This window comes from Suricata suricatta, chromosome 3 (genome assembly GCF_006229205.1).
Source record: "Suricata suricatta isolate VVHF042 chromosome 3, meerkat_22Aug2017_6uvM2_HiC, whole genome shotgun sequence".
Classification (NCBI taxonomy): domain Eukaryota; kingdom Metazoa; phylum Chordata; class Mammalia; order Carnivora; family Herpestidae; genus Suricata; species Suricata suricatta.
This window is the reverse complement of record NC_043702.1, coordinates 7837033-7855717: the sequence shown is the minus strand read 5'-3', so window position 1 is coordinate 7855717 and position 18685 is coordinate 7837033. Positions and strand designations below refer to the sequence as shown.

Here is an 18685-nt window from a genome sequence, read left to right as displayed (position 1 = left end):
AGGTAATATCATTGTGGTTTTGATTTATATTTCCCTGATGATGAGTGATGTTGACCATCTTTTCATATCTGTTAGTCATCTGGATGTCTTCTTTCAGAGTGTCTGTTCATGTCTTTTGCCCATTTCTTTACTGGATTACTTGTTTCTTGGGTGTTGAATTTGGTAAGTTCTTTATAGTTTTTGGATACTAAGCCTTGATCCCATATGTCATTTGCAAATATCTTTTCCCATTCCATCTGTTGCCTTTTAGCTTTGCTGATTATTTTCTTCACCATGCAGGTTTTTTATGTTGATAGATCCCAGTAGTTCATTTTTGCTTTTGTTTCCCTTGCTTCCAGGCGACATGTCTAATAAGAAGTTGCTATGGCTGAGGTCAAAGAGGTTGTTGCCTGTTTTCTCATTTAGGATTGTGATGGTTTCTGGTCTTACATTTAGGTCTTTCATCCATTTTGAGTTTATTTTTGTGTATGGTGTAAGTGGTTCAGATTCATTCTTCTGCATGTTGCTGTCCAGTTTTCCCAACACCATTTCCTGAAGAGGCTGTCTTTTTTCCATTGGATATTCTTTCCTGCTTTGTTGAAGATTAGTTGACCATATATATATATATGGGTGCATTTCTGGGTTCTCTATTCTGTTCCATTGATCTACATGTCTGTTTTTATGCCAGTACCATACTGTATTGATAATTACAGCTTTGTAATGCAGTGTAAAGTCCAGAATTGTGATGCCTTCAGCTTTGGTTTTCTTTTTCAATATCATTTTGGCTATTTGGAATAACAGTGTGTAATCTTTTTTTTTAACTCTTTTTTAAAGTTTATTTTTTGAGAGAGAGCAGGGGAGGGGGAAAAGGGGAAGGGAACAGAGGATCTGAAGTAGGTTCCACATTCACAGCAGAGAGCCCCATGTGGGGCTTGAACCCCACCAACTATGAGATCATGACCAGAGCCAGTCAGATGCTTAATGGATTGAGCCACCCAGGCACCCCTATTTCTTAATTTTTGTGTCATTATGTTAATCCAAAGGCACTTACCTAGTGAGAATTATAAATTCACAGTTCTACCGAGGGACTACCCTGAAGTTTATGGCCTCAGCAGATTGCCACTGTGACAGACCCTATGTGCCTAGAACGGTATTTCTGTCTGTATTCTTATATTGCTGAATTTTTCCTTCTCTACATGAAGAAAGATTAGAAAAAAGACACCATATTCTTGAAAACATTTATTAATATGATTTGAGGTTGCACAAAATAATTGGTAAAGAAACAGTAGTTAATAGGATATTGAAAGAAAGGAGTTCATATATGCATGTATGGTCACATGATATAGGAGTGACTTATGCATATGCCCGGCACAGTTCCTGCTCTGTGGAAAGTCTGTATAAATAGTAAAGTTTGCAAGTTGACTGTTAGCTACAAGCCAAGAAACTATATTGAAACAACAAATTAGAATTAGTTACTAGAACACTTGGGTGGCTCAGATGGTTAAGTGTCCAACTGGCTCAGGTCATGATCTCATAGCCCTGCGTGGGCCACTGCACTGACAGTGAGGAGCCTGCTTGGGACCTTCTCTTCCCCGCACCCCACCCCTCCCCCAAATAAATAAACTTAAAAAAAAATTAGGTAACTATTTCAGCTGGTGTTTCATTTTTTAAAGCAGGCCTTACCTAGCCCTCTCTGTGGTCTTCCTGCTGAGAACTTCAAAGCACAATACAATTAAGACACTCAGTTAGCCCTTATGAAGCAGCACAGGTACTTATTAATCTCCCCCCCCCTTTTTTTTTTGATTATGCAGCTAAGGGAGCAAAAGAACTGGGAAGGGTTTGAATCCCACCCCACACTGTCCCCCAAAGGTTAATTAACCATTAGGCCTTGATCTTGAACCTAGTAAAAAAATACTTACTGTTTAAATCTCTAACTATAAATTTAGCCATAAATTTAGTTTTATGTTTTACTAAATAATAAAAATTATTTTGTCTTTAGTATCTAACACAGTGCAAATAATTTATGGGAAATAAAATAAATAGAAAACACAGTCTCAGCCCTTGGGATATGTGCAGTCTTGAGTTGGTTTTATATGCTTGAGTTTGTCAAAGAATTTTATTTTATTTTCTGATGTTTGTTTATTTTTGAGAGACAGAGAGAGGAGTACTAGTGGGGGAGAATCCAAAGCAGGGTTTAGGCTATGAGCTGTCAGCACAGAGCCTGACGCAGGGCTCGAACTCCTGGACCGTAAGATCATGACCTGAGCCAAAGTCGGCCCTTAACTGACTGAGCCACCCAGGCTCCCCTGTCAGAGAATTTTAGTATTGAGTTATGGACAGAGCTCTAAGTTGTTAGCCTAGTAGGAATGAAAAATAAAAGTCAGCTCCAAGTTGTAGAATGACTCTCCAGCAACCTGTTCTTGTAATAACACTTTAAATTTCATAGGAATATTTCTCATTGAAGAAGTGTCTTGTAATAATGAACATTGATTGAAAACCTTTAGTGTTTGGTTCATTAAAAGCTATGGAATTGTAAAGTGGCATAGACATTATGGAACTTCTAGTCCCATTCTTTTTTCATACATAGAAAGGGACAGACTCTGATTCATTGAACCTTGTCTAAATTATCCCAACTACTTAGAGACAAAACAGGAACTGGAACATGGCTTTGTGACTTCATGGCTTCCTCTTATGTAATGTATTGTTATTTATGTCACTATGCATTAACTGAAGGTATATATGTTATTACCATATTTTTATTCATTTTGTTTTTTATATTACTCTTGGAAAAAGAAAATTTATCTCTAATTACAAAAAAAAAAAAAGAAAGTGACTTGCCTAATGTCACATACTAAGAAATTACCAAAACTAGGACTAGAACCCAGATCTGTTTCCTAGTGCATGCATCTTTCACAAAACCAAACTTTTCCTCCATATTATTGCCAAAATTACAATTATTTACAGATTATTCCTACTAGGAAGGTTAATCAAACTGAGAACATTTTCAAGAAAGGATGATGGACTCCGTTGTAAGCAGGAAATAATCCAGCTTTCTTTTGTAGCAAAATTCTGCTTTTCTGGGCAGCTTTCATAAATTTGCCTCTATTCTGTTTGGAATTTGAATTTACCACTTACTAGAGTTTGAGGCTAGAGGATAGTTCAAACATAGAGTTAAAGATTTGAATTAATCTGTGGGTAATAACTGTTTCATTTACAAGATATCTTTTAAAAAATCTTTATTAAATGTAGTAAATGGTAGTGTTTAAGTTGTTATTGAATATAATATATTCAAAAAATATACATAATTAGCCTACAGCTTCATGAATTTTCACAACTGAACACAATGTGTAACGCACACCCAATTTGAGATCCTTCTCAGCCTCCCATGCATCGCCCTCACACTCACTTCTAGTTACTACCCCACCCTGCTGCCCCTGAAGAGTAACCACTGTAACAGGATAGGCTTTTAAAGATGAGAGCAGGCACTTCATTAGTCAGGGGTGTCCTGTTTTTCTGTCTTGGCTGAAATATGAAGAGGGTGAGAAGAGAACAACTTCTCTTCTTATCAACACAAAAATAATTGAAAACAATTTTTTATTATTAAGCATATTTACCAATTTTATATTCAGCCAAGCATCACGTGCCCCCCACGGCCTCCTGGTTTTTACCCACAATGGAGGAGGCATGAGGGAATGACTGTGAGGCTCTACGGCAGACTGTGATTGAGGAGTCACTGATACATTCTGCTTTCTTTGTGGATATTCTCAGAATATTGAAGAAAGATTTTTAATATCAATAATTAGAATTCCATGGGCAATTTTTAATTCTCTAACTTCTGTGTGAATATAATTCTTGTTTCCCATAAGTTAAAAAAGTTTTGGTTAAATTTCTTCCATCTTGATTTAAAATATTTACCTATATCACTGTCTTCACTTTCTGTTTCTTATCAGAACCCCTGAACAGTGCCCCAGCGTTGTTTCGTTGTTGTCAGAGAGTTACAACCCTCACGTGCGTTACGGAGCTGCTATGGCCCTAGGCATCTGCTGCGCTGGCACCGGAAACAAGGTAAAGTCCAAAGCCAGCGGGGTCAGTTCTTTCCTCGCACCAGACCCTTCTCCCTCACTGAAAAGTTGATGGAGCCGCTGCAAAAATACAAGTGCAGGGTGATCTCTAAGAGTTACCGTGCCTCGCAAAGCTTAGCAGCACTTCCTTCCTCACTCACTGTACTGTGCTGGAGGCTCAGAGCCAGTTATGGGCAAACCAGGGGAGCCTGCCTGGCTCAGGGAGGAGTGTGTGACTCTTGATCTCAGGGTCATGAGTTTGAGCCCCCGCCATTGGGTATAGAGAGTACTTTTTTTTTCCTTAATGTTTTTTTATTTTTTGAGAGAGAGAAACAGACAGAGTGCAAGGAGGGGAGGAGCATAGAGAGAAGGAGACACAGAATCTGAGGCAGACTCCAGGTTCCAAGCTGTCAGCAGAGAGCCCGATGTGGGGCTTGAACTCATAAACACGAGATCATGACCTGAGCCAGAGTTGGACACTTAACTAAGCCACCCAGGTGCCCCAGAGAGTATTGAAATTAGAAAAAAAATAAAGAAGAACAAACCAGCACATTACATGGGTGGCTATAATGGAGACAATGCTGCTGGATTTCTCTTTGAAAACATTAATTTTTTTTAAAGAAAAAGATAAAATACCTTTTTCTTCTAAGAACTTGATCATTTTAAATGGTAATTTACATGTTTAATTTTTATGATTAGCAATGTGGAAATCAGAATTTTCTTATGAGACCACCAAAATCAACCCACTTTGAATTTTTTTTTGTTTTGTTTAAAGCAAATCACTTAACTGCTATTTGCCTGAGCTCTCCTCACAAATATAATAGATAACTTGATATTTGTTAAGTCCTCAAAAGTGACAAAATAAAGAGTTGGGTTAGATAAGTAGAGGCGTGGAAAATACAGTTCATCATGAGATTCATAAAGAAATGTGCTGGTGCTTAAACAGTTATTCTTGATTTACAGCAGTGACCTAATCATGACGTTTTTGCCTGTCACAGCCCAGGTGCACACACCCTGACCACTGCCTCAAGCTGAACTTTTTTCTTTTTGGGGAGGGAAGGGCGTAAGTGAGCAAGGGGCAGAGATGAGGAGAAAGAAATGTAAGGTGCCTAAGAACAGAATAGAATGTTCATTGCTAGAATCAAGGTCACGACCCGGCACCCAATAGGTTTTGGTAAATATTTGTCAAACCAGTAATGGGGGAGTTGGGGCCTGGGTGGCTCAGTTGGTTAATAGTCCAACTTCCACTGAGGAGGACATGATCTCGTGAGCCTGCTTCGGACTAATTAAAAAAAAATTAATGACGGGGTAGAGATCATTTAAGGATATGATGGTGAACAAGTTGGGCATAGTCTCTGTTATCACAGAGATTTGTTTTGACCATGTTTTTGTTTCTTTGGGGGAAGAATTTCTTACATGATAATGTGTCTTCAGTTTTGTTAGAAACATCATCGGGTAGGGGCATCTGAGGAGTTAAATTGGTGGAGCCTCCAACTCTTGATTTCAGCTCAGGTCATGATCCCAGGTCATGTGATCAAGCCCCACATTGGGCTCCACACTGAGTGTGGCACCAGTTTAAGATTCTCTCTCCCTCTGCCCCTGTCCCCTGCTCACACATGTTCTCCTTCTCTCTCAAAAAAGAAAATGAGAAAGACAGAAAGAAATATCATTGAGTATATGAAATACAGTTTATAGAAATTTGCCTTCATTTTTTTTTCTGGGACACATCTGTAAACATAGAAAAAATACACTTCGATGTTTTTCGAAGTATTTTCTCCCTCAGGTCTTCAGTAGACATTTATGGCAAGCCTCATAAATTAAATATTTTAAATTAGATTTTTTTTTTCTTACTTCAATATGCTATCTAGGAGCAAATGTTCTTTGAAACACAGCATCTGAACAAGTTAATTCAATGAAAAATTTGTATTACTCTTAGTAAGCAAGTCTGTTTTGTTTCTAGATAGTTTTTGTGCTCTACATATATACCTACCTGACCAAGGTTTGGTGCTTTATTTTTGTTTCTTAAAAACCTGAAATATCTATTCTAAAATATCTTTGAGGTTATATCACATAGCTCAAAGACCAAGTTAGTGTCTTTTAACTTACAAGTTGGAAACTTGGTTATATTTGTATCATGACTATCTCAGAAACAGTATTGCCAATATTATGAGTAATATTTGAAAAACTTCTCTGCACAAGGTCACAACATTTTTCAGTGAAATGAGGAGAAAGAATACACTTATCTGGTATGTATAGTATCTGTTAACAACACTGATTTTAAAAAATAAATAAGTAAATCCACATTTAAAGAAAATTGAAATTATTTTCCCAAAAAAAGGATTCAACTTTTTCTTTCCTTGGCCTTGAAACAAAGTATATTTAAGAAATGGTATATTATACTAAGAAAGAAGTTTATCTTGTAAACCTATTTCTCTGTTCCTCTAGATTTATTCCTACTAAGGACCTTAGAAGGGATGTTGTAAAGTGGCACTTAGCTGAGGTCTCGCAGAGTGTTAATAGACGTTATGGAGGGTGAAAGAGTTCTTGGTCAAATACAGTGGACAAATACAAAGTTTAAGTGATTTCTTTAAAAAGGCTCTTTGGAGCTTTTGCTAGGATATGTACATTCATAGAGTATTTGATAAGCTATGTATATTTTGAATCTGCAAGAGGGGTGATATATAGTACACAAGAACTTCCAAACATATTTCACCAAGGAATCCTTTTTTTGTGGGACTGATTATTCTGAGGAATATAATATTAGGGAAATCCTGGTAAATATCTATTTAATTTTTTTTGGATCTTATAAAGTCATCAAAGACATTACCTTACCCTAATATTTGAAAGAAGTTGGTTACTTAATCCAGGTTTTGAGGTCAGACTGGCCTGAGTTCTCTACTTGTATGACTTTAGGCAAATTTCTTAACCTATCTTACTCTGTTTCTTTATTTATAAAAATTGGTCAGTGTTGTGGTATTTTGTTTGTTTTGGAATTAATAGAACTCTATAGGCTAACACACATAAAATACGGCTGTACTTGGAAAATAATGGGTGTTTATCAGACATGAATCTTGTTTTCTGTTACTTTACTTTTGACTTATTTTACTTCACAATAGGAGCATTTGTGTTCTATAAGTTTCCTTTTCACTTACCATCAATTATATTGAAATTTAAAGCATATTCAGTTGCAGGTAGTCTTTCATGAACTTATTACAAGTTATTAGATGAAAATACTGACTTAGAATGACAGTAACTGGAAAATACAGCGCTACCAGCTTTATTTAAAGTTTTTTTTTTTTTTTAATGCTTTCAGGAAGCAATTAATTTGCTAGAACCAATGACAAATGACCCTGTGAACTATGTGAGGCAAGGAGCTCTGATAGCTTCAGCTCTCATCATGATCCAGCAGACGGAGATCACTTGTCCAAAGGTGAGCAAACAACAGGACTCTGTAGAGGAGAACTGGTGCAGGCTTTTCTTTAGTGACTTCCCTTCTTTTAAGGACATTTTGAACTCGAATACGGTGAACACTGAACTCACAGGAAGTAAGAAGGTATAAGAATGGGGAAACTTTAAATATGTAATACTCCTTAAATGCCTTTTTTACAGATATATACTCAGTTTGTTAATTCAGCTATATGCCATACTTGAAAATTAGAACTTACAGATTGATGAAATCATTAAAATGAACTTTAATTTTTGACGCCTACTGTCCTTTTAGAACGTATTCAGCAGGATAACCTGTTCCTCTGACATAGGGTGCAGACTCAGGGAGTTCGTGACTTTTCGATCCATCTTTCTATGGAAATAAAAAGTCTTACATTCACTTTATATGGTTTATATAGTCTCAGTTTCGAAAACGAGTGCATCCAGGGGCACCTGGATGGCATAGTCGGCTAAGCATCTGACTCTTGATTTTGGCTCAGGTCATGATCTCATGGTTCGTGAGATCGAGCCCCTCTGTGCTGGCAGCACAGACCCTGCTTGGGATTCTTTCTCTCCTTCTCTCTGCCCCTCCCCTGCTCACTGTCTCTCTGTCTCTTAAAATAAATAAACTTTAAGAAAAGAAAAGGAGTACATCCAGACTCTCAGAATATCACTGCCCTCCTCGGCAGTCTTTGGGCAGAATTTCACGTGGCTCCAGGACGAGCTTCTTTCCCTCTTGACCCCTTCTGTTCACATAGCTCATTCTGCATATTTTGCCCTTGTAGCTGGAAGTATGGCTCTTGGTGCAGTTTTACCTGCCGCTCCTTTTCCCACTCTCTGTCTTCTTCTCCCTCCTCTTTTTCCTTCTCCCTCTCCGCTAGTACCTCAGTCAGTAGCTCATGCCACCTACTTTTCATGTCAGATGTCAATGCACAGTGACCACTATTCATATGAAGCTAAGTGGTCCCTCTGAAGCCCATCTTTAGACTTGGAGTGAGGGGGAAAGATCCACAGAAATCCCCTTCCCATATCCTGCAGTCCAGTTCTCATATCAGCCCTGTGGGTGACTCCCCTCACAGAGACGCCTATTTTAAAATTTCCTTGTGACAATTCCCTAGACATCATGTTAGAGTATAATATCTAATGCAAATTGGCATCTCAGCCAAAACTTCCCATTTTGTTCAGAAACAGAAAATGTGTAGATCTTATTCACGTGTGCTAAAAACTGTCATGTTTACTATATTAAATGTGTACAGTTTATGCAATAATTTCAGATCTTTTCATTCTTAACTTGAAATTAAGGCATTTGATAGTTTTATATCAATTTTCTTTGTGTTCGAGAAACCGTCAAAATATTGACAACTGGAAAAACCATTGACATGCTATCTTCTTCATCTGGCAAATGTAGAACAAATCCTCATTTTCAGTAAAGTAGATTGATGGGGAGGGTGGAGAAGAGAAGAATTTCCAGAACTCTTGGATAATTTATTCTCATTTTATGAAAATTTGTTTAATAGATTTCCCTTTCTAAACATTTGCTGTCATTTTTATTTATCCAGTGCTGCTCTCTCTCTCTCTGTCAGAATCATTTATGACTTCCAAAAATTGTATTATTGCAAAATAGAATCCAACTTCTCACTCAGTTTTAATAATGTCTATATGTTATATCTTTTAGAACATAAACATCTTTTCAAAGAGTCTGCATTTCTTTTTGGTTTTTGTTTTTAAATATAGCAGTTATAAAACGAGCAGCTTTTGCGTCTTTTATTTGTTTTTGATCTTCTGAGCTTCATCAGCTGGAAGTTATCCAGTTGAGTAATGTCATTAAAGAAGGAAGTTTAGGCCACAGAGTGCACCTCCCCTAACAGTAATATATAGGTATTTATTCACTTTGACCTTGCTGTTGCTTTCATGTTTTTTGTATTGTGAATTATCTTTCCATCTTCTGCTGTAGGATTTTGTTGATTTTTCAATCGTAAACTCTGCATCAACAATGGCAGAGTCCTTTGGAATGGGGTGGAGTAGGATATAGGCTGTGTAGTTTGTAACAGCATTCAACTATTTATTCTAATAAATAAAACTTCCTCACAATTAGAAAAAGTGAACAAATAACAGAATTTAATGCGTATTTTTAAATCATTCCATAAAATCCTGTTGAACCAAGTCTTAGCTGATGTGAACACGTGGGGCACGCTTCCATCCTCAGATTGTATCAGAATCCTGAGTACTGAGTAAGAATGTTGAAATGCAGTTATAGCTCGTGGCTGTTGCCGAAATATAAACTCATGATAGCATTGACAATATCTTCAAAGAAGAATAAAGATTGTTTTTGCTTTAAGATATAGAATTTGAGATGATAGCAAGTCAGCTGGAAATAGCATAGGAAAAAAGTCAGAACTGAAGATAGAGATTTGAGACTAGCCACAAAGAAATTATACAAGTTCATGGCCTTTTATCTGCAATTCCAAAATCCAAAAAGCTCTGAAAATTGAAAAGAGGTTTGTTTGTTTTTAAGGACTCAGTTTGGGGGTGCCTGGGTGGCTCAGTGAGTTAAGCATCCAACTCTTGATTTCAGCTCGGGTCATAATCTCACAGTGGTGGGGTTGAGCCCTGCATCGGGTTTTGCCCTGAGCAGGGAGCCTAAGCGCTTGGGATTCTTTCCCTATCTCTCTCTTTCCCTCCCCCTTCCCCACTCATGCCCTATTTTGTTCTCTCAAAAACATAAAAATTTAAAAAAAATTTTAAGGACTCATTGACTGGAAAACTTGACCTCATATGAACTCATTTATTGCCTTTATCCAATTTAGTGTTAATATTCAGTCACTTGGCTGCTTTTAAAATATTAATTTGATTATAGGTTATTGCCCTCATGCTCCTTGAGAGTACTACATAATGTACGGTGTATGTACCATGCTATCTTTCTGAATTCTGAATTCCAGAATTCATCTGGCCTCAAGGATTTCATTGAAAGAGTTATAGACCTATAGTTTAACTCCTAAGAGCAGATGAAATCTCATAGAAAGAGAGAAAGAAAAACAGCTTTAAAACTGATCCCCAGTGTGCTGCTTTATTTCTATATCCAGGAGTGTAGAAGAAAATTGAAAGGAAACATTCCCAGATGATAAGTACCAACAGAAATGACCCCAAATAACTTTATTCCCTTCTCCCCATCTTTTTTCTGAGAGTGTTTTTTCCCCCATCAGTAGAAGATAGAGTTAAAAATATGATGAATATTAAAAATGCATGAATTTGGTAAAGGTAGATTTTTAGACAGTCGTGCACAGTAGAAAGCATGGATCACAGGATTGCCTAGAATTTGTCTTTTCTCTGAGACTATCAATATAAAATAGGAAATGAATATGATTTTCTCCCACAAATTCTACTTTATATGGGGGCACCATACTATGCATAACAGTTAAATTGAATTAGAAAATCATGATCCTAGCCATGCTTGCAATTAGTTTTTTGTGATTACAAGCAAACTAGGCATTCCACCTGTCTTACTTCAGTTTCACATCTGTAAAGAGAAGGAGTACATGATCTCAAACTTGCCTCTCAAATTTAAGATAATTATCCTAACCTAGTAAAATAATTTTTTAAAGATTTTTTTAATGTTTATATATTTATTTTGAGGGAGCAGAAGAGGGACAGAGAGAGAGGGAGAGAAGGGGAATCCCAAGCAGACTCCACACCATCAGCATGGAGCCTCACACAGGTCATCAATTCATGAACTGCGAGATTATTAAACTGATCAGAACAGATAGTACACTTGATCTTAGCCAAAAGGCCGAGAAGCGATGAACTGCGAGATTATGACCTGAGCAGAAATCAAGAGTCGGACACTCAACTGACTGAGCCACCCAGGCGCCCCAAAATAATAATGATTTCTGAAGAATCATAAACATGAGAATTAAGTTACTGTTGCATAAGTAATAAAATGGGGGGGGTGTTTAAATGATTTTAAAAAAGTAGCTCTTTAATCTACTTAATAGTAATTGGATAATCCTATTATGATTTTTTTTATTCATATTTCAGTTTCACTGAATGTTTTCCTATTGTTTTGGGTGTAGTTTTATATTTAAATTCTTCCTCATAATGTACATACAGTGCTTTGTCCAGTGTTTCTTTTTATAAGTTCATGACATACTTCATAAACCTTTAGCACATAAAATTTCCATCCTATATAAGGTAATGTTAAGTGTTCATCTAAAATAAGTTCAGAATCAAAGGAATTTGACCTGTTGAACCAGAGTAAAAGCATCAAACCTTAGGATCTGTGAAACTAGAAGGGAATTTTACAATGATCTAATCATGCTGGATTTTATAGTTAAGAAAGAGTAAGACCCAGAGAAGCAGCTCACTAATGGTTAGATGCTGTGTAGTGGTAGAGTGAGTTCATTGTTTTTACCATTACCTTCTGTTGCTGTCTATGAATAAAACATGAGAACCGTGTTTAAGGAATATCATTTTGTTAGCAATATTAGGTTGCAGAGATCATAGTCAGGGGGGAATGGTAGGTTTCTGCCCTAGTATGGTAGGATGGCCAGCTATTGGAGTATAAAATGCCTTTTACACATTACATTTCATGTATATTTACATCATGTAATCCTAAGAGCAGCTGTGTGAGGTGGTGCTCTAATCCCTGCAGGGATGAAGAAACTGAAGCTCATAAAGGCTAAGTAACTTCTTTAAACAGCTTTTTGGAGCAGGTATTTCTAAGCCAGGGTTGTCCGATTCTAGATTACCCTGCACTGTAGCACATAGTGGCCTCTAAGACCAAGGCAAGTGAAGAAGGGAAGAGATTCTGAAAGAATATGTAATGCAGATAAAGTCATTAATTTTATTTTTTAATTGTAAAAGTAATATATATTAATTTTAGAAGATATAGAAAAGAATAAAGAAACAAAAATTACCAGATGTCCCTCCCATCCTAAGTTAGCACGTATTCCATTTTGGTGTTTTTTGATGAGACTCCTTATCGTGACATGTTCTCAAAAAAATTAATATGTGTGCATAATGAAAATCTTTATGTACATATACACTAAATCCAAAATACACTTCACACAACTTCAGTAACGGGTAGTTCATTTGAAGATAGAATTGAAAGATTGTGCCTGCTAGGAAGTCTGTAATGATCATGGTAAGAAAAACAGCTGTGATTCACAGCACAATGAAGTTCTCAGTGTTGCTTGAACTGTTTAGGCCTGCTAACAGTGGTGCGATAGGAAATCGCATTCAGCCTTCCCGTGAGTGTGAATCATCCACTGTGGAATGAGGATTGAAAACAGCCCTGGTGCTCCCACACCAGAAAAGTCATAACACCCATGATTTCAGCCATGGAAGTTTTCTGCTTTCAAGTCTGGTTTATCTCGCTCTTTTTGAATGTTGTAAAATTCAGAACTCAAGTTTCATTACAATTTGAGCAGTCTATTCCCTGTTCTCCTGAAATTACATCACAAATCTATAGAATTTGACTGTAATTCTTTTTCTTGTTCATACAGGTGAATCAGTTCAGACAGCTGTATTCCAAAGTTATCAATGATAAACATGATGATGTCATGGCCAAGTTTGGCGCTATTTTGGCCCAGGGCATACTGGATGCAGGTAAATGTTAAATCTTCCAGACGTAGTAGCCATAGTAGAACTTAAGTCTGGGGAAAATCATTCCTGGAGAAAACGTAGAGCCTGGAGTTCATAGAAATAGCAGCGTTGTTAAGCATGAAGACTTGGGGTTTGAGTCCCAGCCCTTTATAGTACTAGGTATACAACCTTGAGAGGCTTCCCCCGTGTTTATCTTGTGAAGTCTACCTTGTGGTGTTGGGAGTGTTAGAAATCCATGTAAAGCTATTAAAACAGGACCTGTCACTTAATAACGTACTCAGTGAGTATTGATTTTTTAATTTTCTTAGTGTGTATCAATTTTTAAACAAGTTGACACTAGAAACATTTTAAGAAAAAAATTAGGTTTTAGACTAATTCCACAGCAAAATCATCTTAAGATAGGATATATGGAATATTTAATTTATACTAATAAATACGTAGTATAACTGCCATCTGGCTCCTGAATTCACGCTCTTCACCGCTGTCTTATGAGGTCAGAGAGGCTTCCCTTCCAGGGTAGAGGGATGTGCTTAGTGCCTTGGGTCTTTGCTAAGTTGAAAGCTGTGAAGAACTGTACCTCAGGGTTTTCATAACAGTTCTACTATTCAGTGACCGTTTTCTCACGCTTATTAGCCATCTGTGTATCTTCTAATGAGAACACTCTACGCCATACTTACTGCAGGCATTCCTGTCTTGGTCACCTAGAAATGCGTGTATATTTCTGTAGGAGGTTAGGAAAAGAAGTTTCAGTCTTTTTATATCTTCAAAGGTTTTTTAATGTCTCTGGGTTTTCTACTTGCTGAGAGTGTTTTCTCGATTATATTTGCCAGAGATTTCTTTTTGTTTCTTTGCTGATGCTACTTTTTTCCTCCCTAAATTCTTTCATTTTGCTGAAGTCTTTTATTTGCCTTTTTCTCTCTTTTCTCAGGATGTTAGCTTTTTTTTCTAAATGTTTGAGGCAAATAGTCTTCTCTTTTAGTCCATTGTCACATGGGGGGGTTTGTTTTGTTTTCATTTTCCATAAAAGGTTTGTTGCTTAAATTTTTAGTGGTTAAGGTACAATTTATTTGTCTCTCTTTTTAATTTAAAGACAGTTCTTTGTAGCTGGGTATAAGTAAGGAAAATATTCGATACTTGAGTAAAACATTTCCGTTCTCAGTGGTATCAATTCTCTCCCATAGATGAACATCACAGATACTGACGTGTCATACTTTCTCCTTCCTTATTCTTCACCACCTTCTGATATTTTTATATTGTCATGGTTTATAATGTTTACATTCTCTTGTGAAATTGTATTTCTCACAGTTTAGTCTTAGTTCCATATTTGAATGGATTCATTGCTCATCACCATTTCTCTAATTGTTGCTTCTTTTTCCTAGATATCTAAACTAAGGCTCAACACTTAATTGGCTGGATTTTATCAGTCCCTAGTTTACATGTGGGTTCACTTTCTTTTTTTAATTTAATTTTTTTTTATTTTTAGAGAGGAAGAGTGCACAAGGTGGGGAGTAGGCAGAGAGAGAGAAAGACAGAGAGTCCCAAGCAGACTCCATGCTCAGAACACAGCCTGACATGGGGCTCAATCCCACAACCCGGGGATCATGACCTGAGGTGAAATCAAGAGTCTGACGCTTAACCGACTGAGCCACCCAGGCGTCCCACATTCAGGTTCATTTTCTATGAGTTTTGACAAATGCATAAATATATCTGCCATTACATCATAGGCAATAGTTTCACTGCCCTAAAATTCCTCTGTGCCACCTTTTCATCGCTCTGTCCTTCCCCAAAATCCCTGGCAACAGCTGATCTTCTTACTGCCTCTGTAGCGTTAGTTTTCCCTGGTCTAGAGTATTGTGTAGTTGGAATGATGGAGGATGTATCCATTTGAGATTGGCTACTTTGGATAATTGGTTTTTAAATAGGATTTAGGAGTAACATTTTACTACTCCATAATCTTTTATTTCTTTATTTTTTAGCTGCCAGTTTTTGAAGTTTGTACTTTACAACCCTTCACTTGTCCATTCAGAACTACTACGATTTTTTTTGCCAATTTCTGCTACATGAGTTATTTGTTAAGAATTAAGGGAGAATAAGGGTGCCTGGGTAGCTTACTTCGTTGAGTGGCTTTCTCTTGATTTCAGCTCAGGTCATGATCCCAGGGTCGTGGGATCAAGCCCCATGTCAGACTCCGTGCTCAGTGAAGAGCCTGCTTAAGATTCTCTCTTGCTCTTGCCCTCCCCCACTCCTCCTCCCATCCCTCTGTCCCTTTCCCCCTGCTCTTGCCCTCTCTCTCTCTAACATTAGAAACAAAAACAAAAAATTAGGGGAGGATAATTCACTGTTTCAGCTTAATTTAGCTATCTTTCCTGGAAGTGTTTTCTCTCCCTTCTTCCTTCTCCCTCATTCCTTATACTTCAGACCTTTCTCCGTTCACTTCCTTTTGTGAATATCTCTTTAAATTGTTGTGGACCAGTCAAGTTTTGGTGCTTTTTTGCATTTCTCTTTTTATTTATAGTTGTTTTTTGCCTTACTTATTTAAGTGTTATTTGGTGTGTAAAGGTTCTGTAGTGTCGTGTTCACTATTAAAAGCATAATTATTCTTATACCCCTTTCCGCTTTGTCACTATCCTGTCCTCCTACAAATGAAGCTGCAACTGCATTAGAAAAAATGTGTAGTCCTGTAGTCTGGCTCTCAGAAGTTCATGGTAATGGAGAAAATCTGGAGGGCAACTTCAAAGGAATGACTGAGGTTGAAGTTTATGAGAATTCACTAATGATTTGGTCTCTTCAGGGAAAAAAGCAAAGATTAAGGTTTATGATTGAAGTTTGTAAAACTGTAAACACTATCTATAAGACAAACTCTTTCTTGTTTTGTAGTAAATCTCCCACTGTTAGAACAGAAAGCTAGTTTAATTTCTAAGTCTGAAGAAAATGGGTTTCATTGAAATGAAAGGGAATTTAGCTTCAAAACTTAAATACTGCATTCTTCAGGAAGCCTTCCCCTCTCCTGTACCCTGCCCAGTCTCACGTTAGGTTAGGTGCCATGCTTAGCTGTATGTTCTCACTAGTGCCCAGGTTTCTATCCTAAGGTTTTGTCTGCCCTGATCTAATTATCTAGTTATCTGACTTCCCTACTAGACTAGAGGCTCCTTGGGATCTCTTTGAGTATTTTGTTCAAAATTCTCCATATATATTGTAAGCATTCAGTGACTAGTGGAGGTTGAGTGGGGAAGAGTATAAGCAGACAGTAAATGTATAAAACTCATTCCTGTTGGAAAAACAAAGAATATCTGAATTTTTTTTTCCAGATAAAATCTAGGTTATTTGAGTAATAAAACCCTGATTCCTACAAAAAACTCAAGTGCTTTTTAGGTTAGTAAAATTAGTACTTGACTTCCTGATTCTAATTTGGAGGCATCCGGGAGAGACTGAGGTTTAAAGAAGTGAAATGTATGGGCCACCTGGCTGGCTCAGTTGGAGGAGCATGTGACTCTTGAACTTGGGGAGTAAGTTCGAGCCTGTGTTGTATATAGAGTAGAGAGGCTCCAACCCAGCAGCCTGTGGGCCTAATCATACTTAAGCATGTTTTGTTTTGCATGCCTAACAAAATGTACAAAATATTGGACAAAGTCCAGATTCTAATCTGCTTTTAAAAACAAAATTACCTAGTGACCCTGGCCCTACACCTTGGTAATATGTCCTCTTTAAATACGATACACACTTTCCAGTTGCCTCAGTTTCCCATTGCTTCCAGTCCAGGTTTTCTCATTTGTTTGCCTGACTGGTTCCTAAAGGCCTTCGATTTAGCAATCCCTGTGAGCCTCCGAGAGCCTCAGCCTGGCAAGGGCCGCTGAGGGTCCAGCTGTCCGACTGGTGGTGGGCTCTTAGCTCTTGTTCACTAGTCTTCAAACCATGTTGCTCTGCATCCCCTCAGGGGATAGTCTAGGGGATGTGGCAAGAAATGAGTGAACAGAACAGGCTCTGAGCCATATACCCTCAACAGCCCAGACTTCTGATTATATAGTAGTAGCTCTGATTTCATTGTTTCACATATTGTGCTTCCTCAAAGCACATTTTAATCAAGGATTAGAGATTAAAAATTTTCTTTTGTTAGTGTAGTACTCTAGTTCAAGTGCTCAAGTTCAAACCTTCATTTTGCCAATGAGAAAAGAGACTTTTAGAAGTAAAGTGATTTGTCCAAAGTCACAAGGCTAGTTAAAATGTTGGAGCTATCTACATTCGGACATAAGTAAAGCAGAAAGAGAAAAATAAGCAAACAGTATCTGCTTCTTGCCTCTTAGCTATTGTTTGCAAATATGTGTACTGAAATTTTACTTTTTGTTAGCATTAAAAGCCCCAGTGTAGAATATAGATTAATATTTAATTCAGTGGGGCACCTGGCTGGCTCAGTCCAGCTTTGGCTCAGGTCATGATCTCATGGTTTGTGGGTTCAATCCCTATATCAGGCTCTGTGCTGACAGCTCAGAGGCTGGAGCCTGGTTCAAATTCTGTGTCTCCCTCTCTGCCCCTCCCCATCTCACGTTCTGTCTCCCTCTCTCTCTCAAAAATAAGTAAACATTAAAAAAGTTTTAAAAATATTTAATTTAGCATTCAGTTTTGATATCCTGTAGGCTTAGTTTTTGGGAAATCCCTACTTATACAGAAAGAAGGTCTAGATTTACTGAGTCCAATTAAAATACAGTGCTTCTAGTTTTAGAGATCCTAGATCGTTCACTGGCTAACAAACTCCAGCTACTCCATATTCTGTTTGATGAACTGTAAGCTTAAAATAATCACCAAATGCTTCCCTAGTTCAGTGCTTAGAAATCTTTATTATGGCCCTTCTGGTTTCATGTTCATAGTTTCTCTCTCTTTCTACAGGTGGTCATAATGTCACAATCTCCCTGCAGTCCAGGACGGGGCACACCCACATGCCTTCCGTAGTTGGCGTCCTTGTCTTCACCCAGTTCTGGTTCTGGTTTCCTCTTTCACACTTCCTGTCTTTGGCTTATACCCCGACATGTGTCATTGGCCTTAACAAGGACTTAAAGGTATGTTTGTAAGGCTTCACTTTTGTAGTGTATCTTCTTCACTGTATCCTACCTAACCACCCACTCACAAGGATTTTCATGACATTTTGAAGATAAATTGGCATCTCACCAATATTTATTTCCCTTTCAAATTGAGTCATCACCTTGTTGAGTGGAATGTGTCAGTGGAAGTTTTGAAAATCAAATCTCCTTACTAACTGTGTAACCTTGGATGAATCAGTTGAGAGGGACTGGTAAGTGAGAGGCAAACACAAAAATATAAAAAGGTTGTATAGATCACTCTTAACAATTTTATTTAGTACTGAAGTTCTGTGAGAGCTGTTGAAAGATTTTCTGCAGATAAATGACATGACGAGGTTTGCACTCTAGAACTCTCATTCTGGTATCCTAGGAAATCCGTTACAGTGAATGCTATTGAAATAATCGGGGCAAGGAAGAAAGGGGATCCAAACTAAGTCTTAGTGAGGAATGAGCCTTTGAGGCAGGGCCATGCTTCAGAGTTGTATTATGCCAGAGTATTTGATGGAGGAAAGGATTGTTACTAAGGGGAAAAAGCAAAATAGGAGG

The 18685-nt window shown here is 37.6% G+C and overlaps 1 protein-coding gene and 1 pseudogene across 1 annotated transcript in view; one reads left to right on the top strand and one right to left on the bottom strand.

Moving 5' to 3' along the window:
- PSMD1 (proteasome 26S subunit, non-ATPase 1) overlaps positions 1-18685 on the top strand; it is a 93094-nt gene that overhangs the window by 61198 nt on the left and 13211 nt on the right. The window contains exons 17-20 of the mRNA XM_029933601.1: positions 3930-4044; positions 7354-7470; positions 12968-13070; positions 17949-18118. Of these exons, the coding sequence (XP_029789461.1) occupies positions 3930-4044; positions 7354-7470; positions 12968-13070; positions 17949-18118 (505 nt within the window). The remainder of the gene's footprint in view (positions 1-3929; positions 4045-7353; positions 7471-12967; positions 13071-17948; positions 18119-18685) is intronic.
- LOC115288701 lies at positions 11166-11265 on the bottom strand (annotated as a pseudogene).